Source organism: Mauremys reevesii, linkage group 2, assembly GCF_016161935.1.
Source record: "Mauremys reevesii isolate NIE-2019 linkage group 2, ASM1616193v1, whole genome shotgun sequence".
Classification (NCBI taxonomy): Eukaryota; Metazoa; Chordata; order Testudines; family Geoemydidae; genus Mauremys; species Mauremys reevesii.
In genome coordinates this window covers 184,620,290-184,644,028 of record NC_052624.1, presented here as the reverse complement: position 1 = coordinate 184,644,028, position 23,739 = coordinate 184,620,290, and the positions used below count along the sequence as shown (strand labels likewise).

General features: G+C 43.9%; 1 protein-coding gene across 3 annotated transcripts; it reads right to left on the bottom strand.

Moving 5' to 3' along the window:
• Positions 1-940: 940 nt before the first annotated feature.
• On the bottom strand, positions 941-17,267 carry BLOC1S4 (biogenesis of lysosomal organelles complex 1 subunit 4). Of its 3 annotated transcripts, XR_005593350.1 has the most exons (6): positions 17,008-17,267; positions 14,173-14,244; positions 10,392-10,493; positions 6,439-6,573; positions 1,637-1,789; positions 941-1,544 (listed from the first exon to the last, which is right to left on the bottom strand). XR_005593350.1 is itself a non-coding variant. In XM_039521812.1 (5 exons), exons 1-5 carry the CDS (start codon positions 17,197-17,199, stop codon positions 1,688-1,690), a joined length of 603 nt encoding a protein of 200 aa, XP_039377746.1. In that variant the 5' UTR covers positions 17,200-17,266; the 3' UTR covers positions 941-1,687. The 3 variants fall into 3 exon arrangements, 2 of the variants coding, with proteins under 2 accessions (XP_039377746.1, XP_039377747.1); XM_039521812.1 differs by having other exon boundaries at positions 941-1,789; positions 17,008-17,266; XM_039521813.1 differs by lacking the exon at positions 14,173-14,244 and having other exon boundaries at positions 941-1,789.
• Positions 17,268-23,739: the final 6,472 nt, after the last annotated feature.

Genomic DNA, 23,739 nt, shown 5'->3' with positions numbered 1-23,739 from the left:
GAAAGAGACAAAATAGTGTAAACGGGAGATATCTGTAAGTGGGTAGTTAGAAAAGGAACACAAACAACATGACCAGATTCAATATACAGGAAGGGGGGGGATGCAAAACCATATTTAATTTAGTTAAACCAACACAGCAAAGAAGGCTGAGTTTTCCTATATGTAGGGGTAGACTGTGCCCCAGCCATGGCCTGGTGAGATAAGGGACAGAGAACACAGGTGGTGCATCCATGATTCTGCTGAGCAGTTGTCCTTGCATTCCCCAAAGCACAAAGACAGGGTGAGGCTAGCACCAAGAATTAGCCACGGTTGTCCCTCCCTTCCCTTTTGGGAAGGGCTAGAGGTACAGCTATACTTTCCCTTCACACCAGACTAAATGGGAAGGCTCCATTAGCCTCACTGGAGTTGTGAAAACGCATCTATGGATGACTCTTGACCTAAATATTCTTACTGGAGATTATGCATAAGGAAGAAGGAACACACCTTGACTTTTCAGTTCCTGGGTTGCGTTTCAAGGATAACTGCTAGGAAAAAAAAATCCTATTTGAAAATTTGATCTGAAAGTCGATGAGGTACAAATACGGTAACACACATCCTATGTACACAATTCACCTTCCATGCCAGAACTGCATTTTAACTCAGCCGTATGGTGGGTTAGGACCTCTGCTTTGTCTCATCTGAAAGACAGGACCTCCAATGAGAAAGTGGGGCATTATCAGCTCAGAGAGAGGCATATCACCTACTATATCACATGCAGCACTTAAGTTTTCTTAGATTTCTCCAATCCACATACCAACGAGGTCTCACCAGATTAACTTCAGAGATCCGATGTGATTACAGCTCAAAGCCTTAATAAGTGGAAAATTCACAGAAATGTACACAACATAGGCAATTTTTAAGCCTCATTTGATCACAAATCACAATCACTTAGAAAAATCCATACAAATAAACTACTTCAACTTTAATTACATCATTTTAATTACAAGAGCTTTGGTAATCATACAGATAGAATTTTGGCATTATTTACAAAAGTCAAGGTTGTATACAGGTATCAAACAGAACTTCCAAGATTAGACTTTTACCCTTGAAATTCTACAGCAGTCATCCCATTCCTGTTCTCACGCTACAGAGTTTGGTGGAGTTTGCAGTTCATAGAACTGTGGAGATCTTACTCCTATGTATTTTTAATACATGCTCTCAGATGTTGGAGAGCAGGACCCGAGCCATTCCTTGGGGACATTAATGTAGAGAGCTTTGTCCTTCTCTCATCTCAGTTACCACAGGGCTACTTAAAAAAATAGAAACATTGTGGTATAGATGTTAATACTGGTAGCAGCACAGAAATTAAAGTATTACAATATGGGGGGGGGGGGCGGGAAAGGACATTTCCTATTTATCCATTTTCCTACTAGGGAGTATTTAAAGATGAAAAATCAATTGCAATTTCTTACCAATTTCTCTCTCTCTTAACCTGAAAGTTTATAGCTTTGTTTTAGGAAGACTTCTGTAATCATATATTATACACAAATAATTGAAGACTGCTTATAATACTGTCTGAAGACAGAGGGTGGCACACAGTCAGGATGGCAATCTGCCATTGATATGCATAGAAATGCAGCAACTATGAGCACTGCTTTTGTTCACTTGCCATTTTCTCTTCTGGATTCATGTCAACCCAAAAGCAAACTCATGAATAAGGTGGCTCACTGAGACACGGAAAGTAGTCTTCAGTCTTGAAAAGGGCTGGAGGCTCATACAGGGTCTGATGTTGCCGTGAGGAAGATGATTTCTGTGATTAAGATACATTTTATTTGATTTTTGCCTTGCTTTACCAGTTATGTAATGAGATATATTTGCATAAAACATTAACTTCAAGCCTTTTGTCTCTTCATAACTGACAAGAATTCCTTCATATAAAGTGCATAGTTCATATAAAAATTGCTTCCACTTTACATTGTTTCTATTCTCAGTGTCTGGAAATAGAAACACATGCTTGCCAATCTAACTGGCTAAATTAAAAGGTTGCCTTACGTTAATGAAGTCACTACAATCAAATGAAATGGGAAACTTGGTTATTTTATATTCCAGAAACATATTGCCTCTCTCACTGAGTATTTAACTTTTTGATCTAGTACATGAAATTTATTTTAAAGTATAATATGAAAGCACATAATTAAAGAAAAGCAGAAATAACCTGACTAGCAGACTAGAGCAACAATGCAACTTAAAGGTAACAGATAAATATTTTTCAAAAATATGAACTGTAATAAAGTGATGTACTGAATGCTCCATATGTGAAGGATGATGGGGAGACACTACTGTTCATTGACTTCTTTTACTTCCTTTAGGGCAGAAATCATATGACATGACAGCTAGAGTTCCACTAAGCACTGAGCCAGCTCATATGTAGGCTTTGCAGAATATGATTTTTATTTTATTTTGTATAAAAGTTGGATAAAAACAATGTTTACTTTTAAGAATTTTAAAAATATTTTATCTATTTAAATTCACAGTTACGTGAAATTATAGGGTTTAAAATTTGTTTTCATCTTTATGTCTTTTAAATTTTCAAATTGCAAGAAGTTATGAGGGATGCCAGAGAATAATTATGTAATGACAGCAGACATTGCTATTCAAAGAGTTAAAGCTTTATAACCATTAAAACTCCAATTGTCAACACCACATGTCAAAGTATACAAAGTAAGTATCCTTAAGTCAAACTAAGTTCTCAAGCAGTATTTTTCATATTTGCCTAAATGTAGATGACCATTGATGGAAATCTTTTGTCAGTTTGTGTGTTTACAGTGAAACCAATGTTTACCGACATTTACTGAAAAAAAATCAAAGCATTCCAAGCCTACTTATATGGCTTCATGATTTATATTTTCCAAAGGTTAGAAGATTAAATTGCTCATTTCTTTTTCTTTTTTTTTTTTTTAAAAAGACCATACAATGCAAAAATGTAGTAAGTGTAATGACTTTTCAATTTGCATACTCTCACACAAATATGGAGCTCTATTAAATACTGGCATTGTTAAAGTTCAAAAAAAGTCAGTGCAAGTACATAAGAAGGATTTTCAAATACTTAACTTCTTTCTAAACCATTTTTAAATCAGTCAAAGGCAATTGTTTTTGCCAAAGATGAAGGCAAAGGCAAAACTGATGATGCTCTTTGTATACTCAGACAAACTTCCAAATGTTCTTAAAACATAGAAAAAACATTTTATTTCTGCACGTTTTGGTAGCTTAAATGTAGCAACCTACATAACTTCATCTTAAATAACTGAAATCAATCCACCAACTAAACCAGGGAGAATTCATTATTTCCTTAAGCTTATCCATACTATTGTTATTGCAATGCTACAGAACATTTAGCAAGAATACTGATCTAAAGTGCCATTTGCCACAGGCAGTTTGACAATTTACATTATTATACCTGTTGTAATCATTAGGATTTAAATTATTTTACCCTTTGCTTTCACACACTCATCACTTTCTCAATAAACTGGTCTCAGCCAGGAAGTGAACTTTATTTAGAAAGTCTGAGGAAAATCCCTTCTGACACTTGGGTTATAAGAAACTTGAACAAAACTGTAAACTGAAAGTTGCTTATCGGCAACTCACAACATATAAAGTGAAAAATGGCAGCTTGGTATATGGCTTGCTCCTCTACCAGAAAGTCTTAGCTGAATTTAGAAAAATATCACTTCTGTCTGAAATTGTGTTTATCTAGTAAAAAGTTAGTTAAAAGTAACATACAAGATGATTATAACTGAAAAATTCTAGAGAAGAATCTCTTTCTACTTTGTGCACTTTCCCCTGCTTGCATCAGTTTTTTCCATATAGCAACATGGGAGAGAAAATATTTTAAAAACATGATTAAGACCACAAAAGATGGCAGAACTCATGAGCAGGCACAGTATCTGAAACTACTTTTTACTCTTCTTTTACACTGAGTGTCCTGCTAAGTGAATAAGTATAATTATTTTGGAGTCTGCTCAGTGGACATTTCAAATTTTAGCAGTGTAAAAAAGTTTGCCCCCTCAGTGACATTTGGTGGGAGAACTGAACATTTTTACTCCTTGGCATGACCAGTGTCCCAATAGGAGCAGAACTTCTGGGACAGTCTTAAAATGAGACTGTGAATACATCATTTAAGAACAGCCAAAACTTCTTTCACATCAAGGACTGGTCAAAAGGTAAAACAAAACAAAAAAAAACTCCTGGCAAGAGAAAAAAATTGCAGCCAAAGAAGTTCGGCCAAAAAGGAAAGGTTACCAGAAAGTTGTTAGGTGAAAAAAGCTAGGACAAAAGTCCTAAGATAACTAACTATACTATTCACTCCCAAATGCTTGCTATAATATGTGAATTATTGTTTATGGCCCCAATCCTGCAAACACTTAAGTACTTGCTTAACTTTATGCACGTGGAGAACCCTATGCATGAAACTACGTTGAGAAAAGGGATAGGTAGAAAGGGCATCTCCGTACTGAAAAGATTTGGTCTCTGTTTATTGTTAGTGAAAATATTCATACTGCTTTATACTCACTTTAGCCATACATGACCTGCACAGCTATGGTAGAGAGACTTGGATTCTAGTTTAGCTTGTTCATCAACAGAATTATTAAGTTTTCACTACTGAATTTATTACTAGTGTAATAAATGTTCATCTAGTGCATAATGTTCAAGCTAGAACACAATTGGACTTTCAAATCCCAGTGTGTGGGTACAATGCTGGCAATTCAAAAATAACCACTTTTTAACCAATGAACTGTGAAACACTGATCGCCACAATCAAGCACTCCAGTGCCATTTTTACAAAGTGGAACAGCACTGTCATGGTTATGAATAAAAATTTGTAACCTTAACATTGTATAATTAAGCTTTTGCATTTAATGACTTCTGCAGCAGCAGACACAGAAGGGTTAAAGGCTACTTTTATGGGAACAAGAATACAGCGGGGTCCTCGTCCGTGACTGGGGGTTCTAGGTGCTACTGCAATACAAAAAAAAATTGCTAAATGGCTTAGAAACAAGCCCTGGATTGAATGAAATATTTTTCCTCTTAAAAGTGCAAGTATTTTATCACTCCCTTCTTACAAACAAGGAAAATGAGGCACTAGGAGGATAAATAGCTTGCCCACAGCTGCAGAGCTAGTGTCAGAGTTGGGAAGAGGTTTTCTGACTTCTACCCTCAGCCCTGTCTAAGAGACAATGCTAGCTCTCTAGCAATGCGTTCTCCTTTACCACTCTGATGCTACGGTTTGACAGCACAACTCAAGTGACTGTCATGAACTTCAAAAGCTAAAATTAATCTTTCTACCAGATTATGTAGCCTAGTTCTCATTTTTGAACATGTAATTGGTCCATCACCACAAAGGAACAGTAATTTTATTCTCCTGTATGAAAGCCATCTAACAAGGTGCCTTGTGATCAATTTACTGTACGTCATGTGACCACGGCACCCTTATTTATCTTTAAAACAACATAGGACTCAGTGACCTTTTTCTCTTTTTAACACTTCTGATGTTCTCACATAAAGTAGCACTTTGAAAACATTCCTTTCAAATTTTTAGTTTGTACAGGTTCCTCCTATCTGCCTTCAGGTCAGAATTCAATGACCTTTTATGTAAGGGCTGCTCTTTTAGTGCTTGTTTTGTAGCACTTTTCATGCCTCACACAAGTTCTCTTTGGAGCATGTACTCAGGCCCCTAGAAGAATTTATTCTCTTGGTTCCTCTGTTGTAAGATTATCCTTGTTCACCATACCCAGCTTGTGCCATGTGCAAAAACTTCAGATTTAAGCTTGGAGATAAATTCATAGATTAGTAGATTTTAAGGCCAGAAGGGACCATCATGATCATCTAGTCTGACTTGCTGCACATAGCAGGCCACAGAACCTCACTCACCCAACTCCTGTAATAACCTCTGGCTGAGTTACTGAAGTTCTCAAATCTTGTTTTAAGACTTCAAGATACATAAAATCCACCGATTACTTTAGTTTAAACCTGCAAGTGACCCATATCCCACACAGCAGAGGAAAGTTGAAAAACCTTCAGGGCCTCTGCTGGTCTGACCTCGGGGAAAATTCTTTCCCGACCCCAAATATAGTGGTCAGTTAGACTTGAGCATTTGGGTGAGACCTACCATGCCAGACACCTGGGAGAGGATTCTCTGTAGCAACTCAGAGCCCTCCCCATCTAGTGTCCCATCTCTGGTGTTAGGAGATATTTGCCAATAGCAATCAAGGACTGGCCATGTGACATTGTAGGCACTCTTTCCATAACTTATCAAGCTCAGTCTTGAAATGAGTTGTTTTTTTTTGCCCCCACTTTTCTCCTTGGAAGGCTGTTCCAGAACTTCACCGTAGCCTCATTCAAAGCCTACCATTCTTGTGAGCACATTTTAAGATACACTCATCTTGACAGAAACATACTTACGTTAAGAAAGGATGGTACACTGATAGTGTGTAAGAATTTTTTAAAGGTGTTTGGAAAAGTTCCAAGGTCTGTTTCTGCCTTTGTGACCTGCTCCTCCAGTCCAGCCACATTATTTCCAACCATTTTTACGAAGGCCTAGTTGAAAACAAAACAAAGCTATAATTATTCACTTCCCAACAAGAGGTCTCAAGAGGTTCAGATTATGTAGAAACTAAAATATAATTGTCAGGTAACAATCCTCAAAGACCACAAAAAATAGTATTTTTGTGCCATTTCCATTGTTGAATCTGTGCCACAAATAACCCATTTGTGCAACCTTCTATATGACTGGAAACTGGTAATTTGGAAGTTGAGTAGAGTAAGACAGACCATTTTTAAAAAGAGAATATAGAAGAATATTAACATTCGGCAGGTCAATTTAATGCAGTGAGACAACACATGTACAGCTTTATTTAACTGAAAGTTTTTATAACACTTGTTTACATAAAGTGGGATTTTGTCTTGGGGAGCAGCAGTAAACAAAATGTTATTGTACTTTAATTTGTAACAAGGTCTTCAATTGTTTTGCATAGCACTTGCTCTGAAATTCCTTCCATATCCATGAATGTCTGTGGCTCTCTCAGATGTGGACAAGAATGATAACTGTCGGAAACCAAATGCTGAATGTCCCCAGCATATTTGATGTTTAAAAAATGAGAAAAAAACCAAAGGTAAAACATTTTCAATATGTTCAGTAGTTAATTAAAACTAAACACACAAAACAGCACATAAAATACTTTTTTATTAAACAATTGTAATGTTTTGAAAAGAGAAGTTTATGTATCAAAACGTGTTGCACATTTACAACTAAATGATTTATTAAATACAGGGATTAACTGCAGTCAGTGAATTAAACTGATTATTTCAGATCAGTCTGGGAAAACGTTCAAATAGAATTCAGTAAAAGAGACTGGAGCTTAAGTTCCTAGTCTCATTTAAGGCCATGTCTACACTAGCAAGCTTACAGCGACACATCTGCTCTCCCGTTGACACAATGAAATCACCTCAACGAGCAGTGATAGCTATGTTGGCGGGAAAAGCTCTCCCACTGACATAGTGCTGTACACACTACCACTTATGCTGGCATAACTTATGTCGGTCAGAGATGTGGGTTTTTTCACATCCCTGAGCGAGATACGTTTTGTTGACATAAGTGGTAGTGTAGACATGGCCTAAGTCTCTTGTAAATTCCGACTTGGTCTACACTACAAACGTATGTCGGTATAACTATGTTGCTCAGGTATCACATTCTTGAGTGATGTAGTGATACCGACGTAACCCCCAGCGTAGACAGCGCTATGTCAACGGGAAGGCTTCTCCTGGGAGGTGCTGTAGCTATGCTGACAGGAGAAGCTCTCCTGTTGGCGAAGGTAGTGTTTTCACTTAGCCCTACAGCAGTGCAGCTGCAGTGCTGAGAGTGTAAACAAGCCCTGAGACAGTCTCTTAAGTTACTCAGGCTCACCTACTGTGCCATGTTTATAAAGCTTGACCTCAAACGTTAGATTTCCCCCCTGCGATTCTTTCTTTATAACAGCCTTTAATTCAAAGTTTTTGATAGAGGCTCACGGATTCAGCATATTTAATTTTTATTTAACCGTTTTAAAATATTATAAGTTTAAGCCTTCACATATTTTAATAAATTCAGATTTCATTTTAAACAGGTTTATTTTTAAAACGATACACTTATTATAACATAATGAACAACATAAAACAAAATAAAGTCCATTTTAAAAAATCTTTTGATTTTTACCCACCCTGATTAAAACTGCATGTCTGGTTAACTTTCTCCCACACATCCCATCACTTTAATTCTGTTAATAGTACTCTAGTCTATTCTGCCTTTCAGTCACCATGCTGTGGCATTCACTTGTCGGGGATTGGGGCTTGTTTTACAAAGCAAGGTTTTCAGGCTTAAAAGCAGGGGACAGGGCAAAGTCTTTGCTGTCAATTTCACAGACATGGACATAGAGGCCGAGAGATTCACTTGTTGCCTAAGTGTTGAATACACACTAGGAAATTAATAATTGTGTGCACTTCCAGGGCACCACGTGAAATGAACAGAGGTTGCAGCATTCTGTTCCTTCATGCTATTGCCATCTTGGATTTTATATCAATATAGTAACACTGATTAAAGTCAAAGATATTCTGAAACAAATGTGTATGTACCCCACTAACTCCCCATTCATTTCAGTTTAGAATCGTCTTTTTGGGTTTTAAAACAAATTCACTGACTTTCAGTTTTCTTCACAATCCTACCCTCCTCTTCCCCCTTCCTCTGCACTGATCTATCAATGAACTCCTGTCCCTCCACAATGAGGTATAAGATCTTTCTAATCCACAGCTCCTAGTATCTGAAACTCTTCCTGGATCTCTATTTCAAAATCATTTAAGATCTTAGCTGTTAATATTTTTCTTCATTGCCTAGGTGGGGTAACATTTTCAAAAGCATCTAAGTAATTTAAGTGCTTTTGTACCACTGATGTCCACTGAGATTTAGGCACCTAAATGCCTAAATCACTTTTGAGAATAGAATTTAGGAGCCTAGGTCATGTTGGTGCTTTTGCAAATGTTATACTGGATCTCAATTTTCCTCATTCTACTGTTTAACTCTGAATTGTTTTGAGGGAGACACTCTGTATGAAAGACACTATCAAAAAGTGTAAGTTGTACTACTGATTTGAGAAAGCAGGAAAGCTAGCTGTCTTGTTCCAAGCACTGAGCGCCAACATAAATGAAGATACTGTTCAAGAAACCTGGCGCTTTCAGAAAATTACCAAAAAAAAATACAGGTTCCCCACATTAAACCTATATTAAGATTTGGATGTTAGTTATCTTTTATAGTTTAGTTTGCAAAATTTCTCATTCTCTGAGATAAAACATTAAGTAAAATAAGTTATAATACTGTACAGAATACATGTACAATTCTCAGATGCAATGTACTGGAATACTAATGTGATGAACCATACAGATGGATGGTGCACTGATTTATAGCAGTGAACTGTTTTTTGTTCCATTTATTTTAATACTGACTTGTTGAATGCATTGAGACACACACACATAAATTCAAAATTTGTTTGAGTTTAAGTTATGAGAACTTCCATTAAAAATGTTTTTATTATCTACCCTGCACCGAGCATCATGTAGAATGTCTTTCTACATGAGGCTGCTCTGCAAGGACTGCTGCTACTAACCTTGTAATATAAGAGAAAGGCGTTTTGTAGATGGGGTGATGTGTGTGGAAAAGGCAAATTGGAAAAAGGCAGAGAACGGTAGTTCTAAAGTTGGCCCACATGATTCTCAGTGATAAGGCTAGTGAAGATGCCAAACTTTGGGGCAAAATATCAATTTGGTAATTCACTAGAGTAGCAAACCAACTAACCAAAAATCCTAAATCAGATAAAAAGCACATAAGTATTTGGGGAAGTACAGAAGAGCTACATTAAAAAACTTCCATGAAGTAAGTGGAAACATCTTAGCTCCTCTATATTTCCACTTGCTATTGGCATTGTACTTGTCATTAGTTTGCTAAGAAAATAAGACAATTGGTACCATTTTTGTTGGTCACAAGAAGTTGTGTATGCACTTCCTGTAGAGTTCTGGCATCCAGCGAACAGCAACAGTTAAACAGTTGTGACTGGCACGTGCAGCCAATTAATAATGTAATACTGGGTTCCCACGTCATTACACATACTAGATCACATCTTGTGTGTGAAAACACTAGTTCACACTTTGAAACAAAGACACACCTTGAGAAACTGGGAAGACAAAGGAATAAAATGTTTGCTACATTCAGCATGGAAATGTTTTTGAAGTATCTGAAAGGGGTCTGCAACTCTAGGGAAAAACATTAAAATATGCAGTTGTACTATCTCCTTGAAAAAAGGAATGTAAATAACTGACATCAAAATACATACCTCTAGTTTGTCAATCTTTCTATATATGTGTCTCATTTCTGTAGCTTTTGTGTGAATCTGAGGCACACTTTCATTGACTACTTGAGAAGACTCGCTTCGAATCTAAAAACAATCCAAACAAATTACATCAAGTTGAGTGAACACTATAATGACTAAATCTGTACAATAATGTTGGTATATTCTAATACTAAAGTTAGTGACATCTAGTTAAAGCCACTGGATCTTGAAGGCTGTAAACAAACCAGTGCTGGTATTGTGTCTGTTATCATATGCAAGCATACGCTGGTCTAATTATTTCCAAATGGCACAGAGGACTGCCACTAAAAATAGAAGTCAAAATGTAATAACCAATAAAAAAATAATAAATCTTTGCACTTTCAACTCTTTTCATTCAAAGATCACAAAACACTTTACAAAGGTTAAGATTATCCCCATTTGACAGATGGGAAAACGGAGACACTGAAAAGTTAAAGACACCAACTCAAGATCACAAAGAGCCACTGCATCTCAAGTGCATGAGGTTCAAGTGCAATTTTTATCATAGTTTCAAGAGATTTCCACCCATTTTAAGTTTTTCTAAGGTGCCCATGACTGTAGTATGATTCCTGCCATTCAGATAAATAAAGGAAAACCTATTTATTAATGAGGTGCTATTTCTGGTAGGAAGTTTTTTTGTCTTCTTTCTGTCCCTTCTCTGACTTGCTCCTTTCTCTTTCCCTTAAGCTCAACAACCAAACAACATCTTTCCCAAACAACTGAATATGCCAAGCTGCATCAAGATTGTTTTTATATGTATACTGGAGCAACATCTTATCACAGTTAACTTTTCTTGGAGAAGTATATAGACAGGAAACATATTTGGCATATGTGTGGTTTTGCTCTGTGATATTACAAGAGCAACACCAAAATGTGGAAAATACCTACATCACATTGGGCGTATGAGGCTACATTACTTGTACAGCACTTTTAATCAGAAGAAGGTGCCATGCAATCTGATATCTCTCTTCTGTGGTACAACACTGAGGGTGGTTAAGAGATATCTTTAGATATTCTTTCTGTCCATGGCAGACAAGCTGCTATTACTCACTGCACGTGGTTCTCTTTTTTTGGCATTTGGTTTTATGAGTGAGGAATTTAATTCTGAAGTAGTCTTATGTCAAAGGTTCCCAAACTTTTTTTGCTGCACCCCCTCTTGAGAGATTCATGTCTCATGCATGCCCCCCCTCAGCACAAGGAAAGCTGGTGCTGAGTTTGGAGCTAGGGGGTGGAATCCCCACATAAACAATGAATACAGGAAGGAGGCTCACACACTCTGTGTGAATCCTAGCTGCCTGGAGCGACAACTTGTGCCCGTGCATAATGGCTCCGCCCCCTCCTTTTATGTATGTCCTCATGCTGGGTGTGAGGCCTTTGCTGTGGGGCCAGAACACCTGTGCAGCGCTGCCACAATGTTGATTCCTAACTCAGCCATGGTGGGAAGGGAGGATTGTGAGACAGAAAGAGGGGGAAAGGGAGTGAGTTCTTACGAGGCTGTGTGGTTTCTGTGGGAATCGGCTGGCAGCAGGATTACGGCACAGCGCTGGCTAATGCTAACGGGGATCCTAGGGGTAGAGACTCTGGGATCAGCCTCATACCCACAATGTCCCAGGGCGCACAGGGTGGAGCTGGGCACCCCAAGGAATCGTACTAGCACATACTGGCTACCCTGAAGAAACAAGAAAAAAATTCTTAACTGGTCAGGGCCTCATGCGCACCTGCTAATGCAGGAGGGAGGGGAGCAGGAAAAGGATGGTTGGTATGCCACAGAATTTGAAAAACAATCTCTTATATGTTTTTGGCATACACTATCACTTCACGTAAGTATAATCCTCATTATTTATATATGGATACTTGCCAATATCCAGTTAGCAATTCTGCAATTTTTTTTATTGTTACATATTTAAAATTTTGCATCTTGCTATTTTATTAATAAAATAAATAAATTAATAACTACAATCAAGTTGCAAAAAAGTACTGCAAGTCTGTTTCAATACTGTAAACACACAATACAATCTTATAGTCTGAAATGAACTCTGCATCTGTTAGAAACCACTAAAAATTCAGTAATGGCTATTAGTGAAGATGGTTTGGAGGAAACCCTAAACTTCTGACTTCCAGAAGCAAAGAGGGGAAGACAGGAGGGAATCACTCCATAATTGTTCTCTTCTGTACACTCTCCCTAAAGTTCTGGTATGGGACACCATCAGCAATAGGATACTGGGCAAGATGGACCATGGTCTGACTCGGTAGGGCTGACTCTTAATGATTTATTATGATAACTGAAATTATGAACAAAGTGAAGTCTGGAGATTCAAGAGTGACTGAAGTCAAACAGGAACATAAAACAATATGGTACTGTTAATTAAAGGCACATCACCAGGTTAATAAGTGATAACCTAGCTTTCCTTTATTTATTACCAAAAACAGTCTTAGATCATCAGCCTGTCAAAATTCTACTTGCCCCCAAAAGATTTTTTTTCCTGGACAGGCAAACAAAATATTTTTCTTTGCAATTATTATATTAAAGGTGGATTACTATCTTTTTGTGCCTCAGCAGGTTAATTTTCATTAACATTTTTCAAGGCAATCTTATATTATTAGAACTGAAAGAATTAAGAATAAAATCTAATTAACTTTTCAATATTTATGCTCTTTCCTATTGGCTTCTTTCTCAATGAAAACATCTCATTTTTGTCAACGGCCAAATAGCAGTGATTTTCATATTTTGGTTTTCATGCACTAGCCTAATACTGTAACATTTAGGTTGCAAAAACTGCACGGGGCATGTTGGTTTTTATAAATGTCTACCCCAGGGGTGGGCAAACTACAGCCTGCGGGCTGGATCTGGCCCATGGGATTGCCGTGGGCCCTGCGCCACTCCTGGAAGTGGATAGCACCACATCCCTGCGGTCCCTGGGGGAGGAAAAGGGGGTGGGAGGGCAGAGGGCTCCATGCACTGCCCTCGCCTGCAGGCACCGCCACCTGAGCTCCCATTGGCCGGGAACAGGAAACCGCGACCAATGGGAGCTTCGGGGGAGGTACCCACAGGTGAGGGCAGCACGTGGAGCCCTCTGCCACCCCTCCCCCAGGGGCCGCAGGGACGTGGTGCCGGCTGCTTCTGGGAGCCTGCACCCCAACCCTCTGCCTTGAGCCCCCTTGTATACTCCATACCCCTTCTGTGCCCCAACCCCTTGCCCTGAGCCCTTTCCTGCACACCACACCCCATCCCACGCCCCAACCCCCTGCCCCAGCCCTACATTCATGGCCCTGCCTGCAATTTCCCCATCCAGGTGTGGCCCTCGGGCCAAAAAGTTTGCCCACCCCAATCTACCCACTAGAATTCAAAGAAACACTTCTATTAGTTTTAGGGTTTGAAAAACTTCTTATTTAACTTATGGGCCAAATGTGACTTAGAAGTGTCCCTTCAAATATTTATCGTTGTACTGGCTAATACATTTTCATAAAGGAGACTTGAGATACATGCTCAAATATACATTAGCAGTTACATGTGTGCAAACATCTCATCACTGTAGGCAAACTGGATACTTTTTGGGAAAGCAAGCATGGTAGCTGTTTGCACACCTAGACCTCTACTTAAAAAAAACAGTGACCCTTAATGTTAACCAGCATATGATTATTCCCACGAAGGAAAAAAAATAAAAACCACCACCCAACTTTTTCAGCATGCCCTCCCTCCCCAATTGGCAGTACCCATATGGAAGTTATAGAGATAAATACATACCATGTCTAACATCCCTACAAATTCATCAACCCTGGTCAGCAAATCTTCTAGACTCTTGTCTAAACTTTCTATCTGTAAAAAATACATTCAGGTAATGAAAAATACACTATAGCACAGCGGTTCTCAAACTCTGGGTCGGGACCCCAAAGTGGCTTAGACTTGCTGGGGCCCAAAGCTTCAGCCTTGGGCAGTGGGGCTCAGGTTACAGGCCCCCTGCCTGGGGCAGTGGGGCTTGGGCTTTGGTCCCCTCTCCTGGGTTATGTAGTAATTTTTGTTGTCAGAAGGGGGTTGCAGTGCAATGAAGTTTGAGACCCTGCTACAGCAGATCACAACAACGAAAAATACATCACAGTGAAACTCCACTATTTTGCCATTTCTTAGCAACTACCTCTATACACAAATGACTAGTCACAAGTTCTGTATGTTAGATCTATACATGCATAAAGTATGTAGTATATGTCAGTATAATTATAGTTACCTCTTATAGGATGAATAGCTTACTGATAAAATCACTTTGAAATCTAGTCAGTTTCAAAAACCGAGTAAAGAGTAATGTAAGGTCCCAAAATAAAAAAAAAATTCAAATCACATTTTTGCTGGTATTTTAAATGTTCTTTCTTCCCCTGCTACTATGTGAAAGCCCAACACAGAGAAAACTGACTAACACTTTGGGAGAAACAGTAAAATTGGTGAGACTAAGTGTAATCAAATAACAGAGTGACAACAGAGAAATAACATTTTCTTCTCTAATCTCTTGGTTACAGTACTCCTGGGGGAAACTCTGCACCACTGCATGTATGCAGAATTCACATCCCCCCCCAGACTTGTTTCCCTGCAGAAATTCTGACAGGAAAGCAAAGGGAAGCTCAAGAGTGGTCATGTGCTCTTCCCCAGCAGTGCGGGTATGTCATTTTGGATGCCTAGAGTAGCTGGTGGAATGACAATCACTATGGGGGGAGGGGATGCTTGTGATTCCTACCCTGCACTGGGTTGGGCAGGACAGGTCTTGCTCTTTCCTTGCAAGGAACAGCCGGGTCCAGGTCAGACCCACCCCAAGAAACCTCCCCAGGTCCAGGAAGGCCCGCATGCCCCCCTCCTGCTTGCCTGTCTGCCCAATCCCCTTACATCGGGGTCCCCCCCCATACCCAGACACTCCATTGAGCCTCACCCAGAACCCCCCACCAAGACCCCTGCACCCCCCACCCACACCTGGACCACCCCACCAAGCCTCCCACCCCACTGAACCCCCACCCCACTGAACCCCCACCAGCTGCATCTGGACCTACACCCCATCAAGCCCCACGCCCATAGCACTCAGCCCCCCCACTGAGCCCCATCTCCCTCACACTCAGACCCCTCCTCACTGAGCCCCAACCATCTTCACCTGAATGCCCCTGCAGAGTCCCACTGTCCCTGCACCTGGAACTCTCCAACAAGCCCTCCATGCACCCAGATCCCTTCCTTGTACTTAAACCCCCGCAGCCACCCACACCCAGAATGCCCCATCCAGAACCCTCTCCCCCCTCCGACCTGGATTCCCACACAATAAGTCCTTCCACACTTGCATCAAGATGGCTTGAGCCTGCTTGCCCACACCTGGTGCGGAGGGGCAGGGGCCCAGGGTATTTCTGGGACAGGCCCAGCCCTTGCATTGTGTCAGGACTGGGTGCAGCCTTACCACAGAGTCCATGTCCAGGGGGGGAGGAGGACAGGGGCTGCAGGGTAATTTCACACCTCTGTGCAGCCAGTGGCCTGTGCTCTCCACTGCCATTCTGGAGCCTTCATGTTTATTTACTGACAAATAACATTTGCAGAATATTAAAATACTGTGCTCAGAATTTTTTGGCCCAGAATTCCCTCAGGAGTATTAGAGAGATCTGAAACACTGGTTGTGACACTAGCAATTTGACAGTGACAGATGAAATGTGCTGATGTACCTTCAAGGCCAGTGCTTGTTGGTTCTTAACACAGATTGTGAGTTTAAACTCTCTGTGAGACAGAGGCCCCATCTTTACATGTACTTTCTATAAACAGCAGAACTTCAAATGTACAAACACTAATGTTACAAATGACCAGTTATACAAACCAGTCTATGGAAGAGGACAAATAATCACATAATGAAAGTGAGCTGATGAAAAACAAGTCACCATCCCTTGACATTCTGATGCCATCAAGGCACTGGCAGTGCCTTCGCCGCTGTGCTTTGAGGGGCAGCGAACGCAACACCCTGCACTGGCAACCCCTGCACCCAACCTACGGTGATTCTGAAAAATCCAATTTTATGAATTTCTCGATTTTATGAACTCAATCTCCCAAATAGCTCTTAAAATAGCGGTCCTGCGGTACTTTACATGGGCGTGCAGCGCCCAGCACAACGGGCCCAGCAGTAAGTAACCGCTGGCTTTAGCGTTTCTATCTAAATTTTGGTTTCCATCAACGCCCCTCGCCCAAGGCCTTATTTTCCAGCTGGAACCCGCCCTGGACGGGCCCAGCTTCAGCCGAAATCCAGGTTTTCCCCGCAAAATAAACAAAGTGTGTGTGTGTGGGGGGGGGAGGGGGAGAGACAGAAAAAACTCAGGATTTGAGTTTTCAAAAACTGAGACATCCCCCCCCCAGTTAAACTTCTGCTGCTGCTGGCGCAGCCACCCGCGGGACGGCCCGGCCAGCGGGCGCTCGGACCCCGGGGCACAGGGGCGAGTCGGGGGGGGCTGGCCGGGGGCAGCAGAGGGCGAACGGCCGCCTCGGAGTGGGGGCGGGGCGCCCGGGCCGGACGCCGGTGTCAGCCCAGCCCCCGCGCGGCCCCGGCCCGGGACAACCCGCCCCGCCCCCGCTCACCTGCGCGCAGAAGTCGAGCCCGGCCGGGAGCAGGTAGGCGGAGTAGGCGGCGGCGGCGCGGCTGAGCAGCAGCTCCGGGGGGTCGCCGCCCTCCTCCCCGAGGCCCGACGCGCTGCTGGGGCTCTGCGAGACGTTGCCGCTGTCCCCGCTGAGCCAAGCGCCCGGCGGCTCCGCCGCCGCCGCCTCCTCCATCCTGCCCCGCCCGTTCGCGGACTCCGCCGCTCCCGCGGGAGGGGTCGCAAACGGCCTCTCAACGGCAGCCCCGCAGGGTCAAGCGAGGGGCGGAGTCTGCGCAGGCGGCTTAGGCGTAGGCGTGGGCGGGGCGGAGGGCGGTGAGAGCAGCGGGGGGGGGGGAAAGCCACGTGACTCACGCCTGGCTGCTGGTGGGGGCGCGGGCCTGCCCGGTCCTTGCCGCTCGCAGAGCAAACGGGGGCAGCCGTGCAGGCACCTGCCTCGCCCCATTGCCCAAGGCCTTCTGCTGCCTCGGGCTAGTTGCGTTGCTTTTAGAGGGGTCGGGGGGGGGGGGGGGGAGTGTGGCACCCACTGCTGGTTTTCCTTGCCCAGGGCTCTGGGGCAGCGCTTTGAGCCACTAGAGCAGGTCGTGGGCAGACTTGCTGGCCCGAGGGCCACATTGGGGAATAGAAATTGTATGGCAGGCCCTGAGTGCTCACAAAATTGGGGTTGGCTGCAGGTCTCTGGTTGGGGGTGCAGGCTGTGGGGTGGGGCTGGGGATGAGTTTGAGGGGGGTAAGATGGTGCTCTGGGCTGGGACACAGGGGTTTGCAGGCTGGAACGGGGTCAGGGTGCAGGAAAGGGTGTAGGTTCTGGCTGGGGATGAGAGGTTTGGGGTGCAGGAGGGTGCTCTGAGTTTGGAGAGTGGGAGGGGGATCAGGGGTGGGGCAGGAGGTTCAGGCATGGGGAGAGGCTCGGGGGGTGCAGGCGCCAAGCAGCACTTACCTCAAGTGGCTCCCAGAAGCAGTGGTTCCTATGCGGAGGCACCACTAGGTGGCTCTACATACTGCCCCATCCACAGGCACCGCCCCTGCAGCTCCCGTTGGAGCATGTAGGAGCCAGAACAGGGCCATGCCACAGTTTCCGGGAACCGCGCAACTTGGCCCCTGATCCAGTTCCTTGATGGGAGCGGGGCCGAGCCGCATGGTGTGGCCTGTGGGCCATAGTTTGTCCACACCTGCACTAGAGCTAGCTACGCATGCAGGAGAACTGCCCCATTAGACTATAAGCATTTCAGCCTTTAGCTCATGGACATGTTACCTAACTAGATAAGCTGGAAGAAAAAGAACAAGTAGCAGTGAGTCCAGCCTACATGGAAGCTCCCCAGCCATGCAACACTATCATCTCTCCCTTCCATATAGAGCCATCATTGATCAGTGCTGTATGAAGTCAAAGGAACTATGCCAGGCATATGAGAATGTGAGGAAGGAAAACAAGAAATGTGATGCTGCCCTGCTTTTTTTACAATGAATTGCATGCTATACAGGGCAGGTATCCTACCAGCACCCTGAATGGAAGCTTTGCAGAAACCTGAGGCAGGACTTTCAAAACATGCCATGAGCTGTTTGAAACTTCCCTGGGTCATCCCAAGTTCACCTGGCACATGTAGATAAGCCCACTGGTGTGTGACTTTGGCTGAGACCTCTGGGGCAGGTGAGGCTGATCCAGCTGTCTGCACGTATTCTATGACCAGTGCCCTTCATAACCTGAGACCCAGGAGGATGACCAATCCCCAACTAAATCATCCAGCCAACTCTTTCCAATTTTTCACATCCTTCTTGTCTCATGTCCCTCGATCTGTTGGCAATGCCCTACTTATACAGCCCAAAATGTAGGTCCTTTTCTGCAGAATTGCTGCTAGCCACTTGGTCCCTAGTCTGTAGCAGTGTGGGGTCTCTGCAATTGTCCTTGTTGAACCTCATCAGATTTCTTTGGCCCAATCCTCCTATTGTGTCTCTCAGTGGTGGTTCCCAAACTTAACACACAACAACCCTTTCACTAAAATGTCAAGTCTCAAGTCTACTCCTCTAAAAATAAATATTTCAATTTTTTTCTCTTTTACCTTACCTGAAGTATAAAAAGTAAAATCTTGAAAATTTTTAATTTTTTTTTTTTTTTACATGACATACACATTATTATTTATTATTTATTTTTTATTACATTATAGCTTGTATCACTTTGAATAAGCCTATTATAAGACAAGGCTCCTGTTTCATCAACAAGAATCATCAGATGAAACAGCATGAAAGGTATTTAAGAGCAACCAACTCAAGTTCCTCCCTCCAACACAAGTTCAGAGGTTCAGCAGCAAACAACAAACAACACACTTTACAACACAACTTAAATAATAATAATAAAAAAACAAAAAAACACCTATTTAATTTTAAAATTTAAAAAAAAAAAAAACCTCCACCCTTTCCATTACTTATAATAAGTAAAGTCTCCTCCTCCTCAGTGTGTGCTGCTGTCCTGGAGACCCATGTCCCTGACCTTCAGGGGGTCTCAACCGGGTTCCCCATTGGTGGATCTGAGATGGATGGAATTGGAACTGAGATTGAAGAGTCAGTCAGACAAAAGGTGTGTGTGTGTGTGTGTGTGTGTGTAGTGGAAGACCATGGCAAGAAGTCTACAGCTGTATTCAGATCTTACCCAACCCCAGCCAACCATGAGGAAAGGAGGACTAAGCTGAGCAGGACTGTGAAGAATGCCCTCAGCCTGATCACCGGATGCCCCAAGCAGATTGGTAACATAAATCTGTCATAAGAGGACCGTGAGAGACAGAAGGCTTACAGTTGAAATCAGGCTGGCCCTGCAGAAGGGCTCCGGTGTCTAGCCCCCTTCCTGGGTCCCAAGGCCATAGAGCTGTTTAGCCAGATTGGGGCCGTGACAGACTGGCTCTCACTCCAGGCCCCAGCATATATGTCTGCGTGTACTCTCCTGTGCTCAGGCCTCTCGGCCCCCGAGTGGGAGTGGAAGGTGGTGGTCAATGGGGAGACATTCCTGTGGTGGCGAGATCCTGGGACAGAGAGAACTGTTGTCAGGCCCTGGGTGGTGCAGCCTCACCAGCTGCTGCAGGACTGTGTGACCTGGGTGAAGGTCCCAGGGATGAAACCATTTGCCCTGCCTATGGCTCAGATCCCTGTGCAGACCCAGGAGGAGTCGTGCTGGCTGGTAGTTAGGGGATGACTGTCTCTTTGGGACAGGAGCCAGGCCCTGCTCCAGTAATGGCTGAGGATTTGAATTTGAATCCAGGGAACCAATCGGCTGAGACTGAAGCAGTTAGTGAAAATGCAGATGACCTGGCTGGCAATGGGGAGGAGCTGCTAAGCTCAGGATACTGGCCTCTCTGTAATCAGATCCCTGGAGCTGAGTAGGGCAGAGAGATACTCCCTGCCCCCCTGCACACGGGGCGAGGTGGCTAACATTGGCTCTAATGCTGTGAGCAAAGCAGCAGGCTCACTGCCTGCCCTCACAGGGACAGCAGGGGCAAAGCTGAGCCTAGGGGGATGGGAGACCCCCCAGCTGAGTGTGGGGAACCACAGCCAGGGCAGGACAGCTGCCAACCAGGGCTGTCTTGTCCAGAGGTGCAAAAGGCCCAGGACAAGAGTAAAGCAGTCTTGAGACACCTCCCTGTCATAGAGGAGCCTTTTCAGAAGGTGGCTATGGACCTAGTGTGGCCCCTCAGCAAGGCGACCCAAGTAGGGGAAAAAAAAATACATTCTCGTGGGGATAGATTTTGGTACCCATTACTCAGAGGCCATGGCTCTGCTCTCTATCAAGGCAGACATGGTGATGGATTTGCTGCTGACTGTTTTCAGCAGAGTGGGGTTCCCCAAAGAGGTCCTAACAGACCAAGGGTCCAACTTCATGTCAACCCTACTCCAGTGCTTGTGGGAGAAGCGTGGGGTCTGGAATACCTAGGCCTCGGCATATCACTGGGCTGGTGCAGAGATTTTATAGGACTCTGAAGATGATACTGAAGACTTTCTTGGGCCTGCATCTGCTGGACTGGGACAAGCATTTACCTCACTGTGACATTGCACTCTACATGATTTTATGAAAATATGCTAATATAACTAGAATATGCTTCATGCAAAAGGTTTGTTGTAAGGTATCATTACAAAGCTTATAATCTACTGAGTGTGTTCATCCTATTTGTATGAATGCATCATTCTTGTAGCTGAAACTAGAAATATGAAATATAACTCTGAGGGCCTATTGTAATTATGCCAAGTGTGTGCCCTTAACGGTGGTTTGGAATCTTGATGACTCCCATTAACCAGGACAGTTGACTGCAGATGGCTCTGTTTTACCTGTAAGTCTTCCTGTATACGTGTGTGCTGGCAAGTGGGTAATGAAGTCTTGCAGGGACATGTGATCATGTCACCTGAACTGGAATCCATCTTTAACCTGGTGCTTTTCCACTGAGAAGGGAGGGGCAGGGGGAGAACCCTGAGGGACAAACAATTCCTGCCTTATGCAAAAGATATATAAGTGGGTGGAACAGAGAAAAGGGGGCGGCCATCATGAGGAATCCCCTAGCTACCACCTGAGCTGGAGCAAGGGCTGTACCGGGGAAAGGATTGTGCCCAGACTAGGAAGGTGTCCGGTCTGTGAAAGAAACTTATTGAAACATCTCTCAGGGTGAGATTTTATCTGTACTTAATTGTATTACTGTGTTAGGTTTAGATTTGCGTGTTTTATTTTATTTTGCTTGGTAATTCACTTTGTTCTGTCTGTTACTACTTGGAACCACTTAAATCCTACTTTCTGTATTTAATAAAATCACTTTTTAATTATTAATTAACCCAGAGTATGCCTTAATACCTGGGGAGGCAAACAGCTGTGCATCTCTCTTTATCAGTATTATAGAGGGCAAACAATTTATGAGTTTACCCTGTATAAGCTTTATACAGGGTAAAACGTATTTATTTGGAGATTAGACCCCATTGGGAGTTGGGCATCTGAGTGTTAAAGACAGCAACACTTCTGTAAGTTGCTTTCAGTTAAGCCTACAGCTGTTCGGGGACAGGGTTCAGACCTGGGTCTGGGTTTGCAGCAGGCTAGCAGGTCTGGCTCAAACCAGGCAGGGCACTGAAATCCCAAGCTGCCAGGGCAGGAAAGCAGGGGCAGAAGTAGCCTTGGCACATCAGGTGGCAGCTCCCAGGGGGTTTCTGTGATCCAAACGGTCACAGCCACCTGCAGTTTGCATACAGGGAAGTGCTCCATGAACCCATGGGGTTCTCTCTTTTGCAGTTGCTGTATGGGAAGGGAGTGAAGGGACCCCTAGACTTGAATTGGAGGGGAAGGCCTCCCTGGATGGAGAATCAGTGGTGGAGTATGTATTGACTTTCCAGGAAAACTTGCTGAGCTCAGGGCCCAAGGGAGGCAGACAGTCTGGTATGACCGCTTAGCCCAGGTGAGGGTTCTCATCCTGGTGCTGAAGAATAAGCTGCAAGCTGCCTGGAACAGGCCCTTCAAGGTCATCAAGCAGCTGAATGAGAACTCTGTGGAGCAACTGCCCAACCAGGCTCACAGGCACTGAGGGGACCAGGTCAACATAATGGAGCTATACCCTGACAGGGAGAGGTTGGTACTGGCCGTGTGTGGCCAGTGGGAGAAAAGGGAAGATCCACTGGTGGGTCTCTTCCCCGAGACAGGAGCTGGCCCCTTGCTGGAATCAATTACTGTCGCTGACCAGCTAACCCCTGCTCAGCAGGCAGAGATCAGAGAGGCACTGCATTCATACCAACACCTGTTTTCCAACTGGCCTGGGCTCGCTAACCAAGCTGTCCAGTGTAGAGACAAGAGCCGGCCCTCCCATCCGGTGTTCCCCATTCCAAATAAATGGGAATACAGCCCAGGCACTGGAGGGAGAGGTCAGAGACATGCTGGCTTTATGATCCAGCCATCCACCAGCCAGGGGCCTCGCCTGTGGTGTTGGTCCCCAGGAAAGATAGGTTGATCCGATTCTTTGTGGGCTATCGGAAGTTCAATGCCAAAATCATGTCTGGTGCCTGCCCCATACCTAGGCCTGATGAAATCCTAGACAAGTTGCAGGGGACTGGGTACCCCACGATCAGGAATCTCACCACAGGCTACTGGCAGGTGCCTTTGGAACCAGATGCCAAGTTGAAACCTGCTTTTGTCACCACTTTGGGGGGTGTACAAATCCCTGGTCCTACCTTTTGGCCTCTAAGAGACGCCGGTCACCTGCCAGTGCCAAGTGGATCAGTTACTGATGGGGATGGAGAATTTCACCCTAGCGGACATTGATGATATTTGTGTCATTAGCCAGACCTGGGAGGACATGGGGAAGAGGGGGTTGGGTCACCTCCAGGATGCAGGGCTGACTGTAGAAGCTGGCAAGTGCAAGGTGGGGATGGCAGGTGTGTCATACCTGGGCCATAAGGTGGGGAGCAGCTGCCTAAAGCCAGAGCTGGCCAAGGTGGAGGCAGACAGTGGCCCACTCCCCAGACTAAGAAACAGGCGCAGGCCTTTATTGGAATGGGGGGGCACTACCAGAGGTTTGTGCCTCACTTCAGCTCTGTGTCAGCTCCCATCACTGAGCTATGCAAGAAGGGTGAGCCAGACAAGCTGGTCCCGACCAGGCAGTGCCAGAGGGCTCTCTGCACACTGAAGGAGGAACTGGACAAGGGCCTGGGCAACCCAGACTTTGACAATCCCTTTATGGTGTTCACTGATGCCTCAGACACAGGGC

Coding starts and splice junctions, on each gene's coding strand:
- BLOC1S4 (XM_039521812.1), bottom strand. CDS start 17,199: ATGGAGGAGGCGGCGGCGGCGGAGCCGCCGGGCGCTTGGCTCAGCGGG. Junction 10,494..14,172: donor TTGTAGGGATGTTAGACATG/GTATGTATTTAT, acceptor GATTGTTTTTAG/ATTCGAAGCGAGTCTTCTCA. Junction 6,574..10,391: donor GAAAGATTGACAAACTAGAG/GTATGTATTTTG, acceptor GTTTTCAACTAG/GCCTTCGTAAAAATGGTTGG.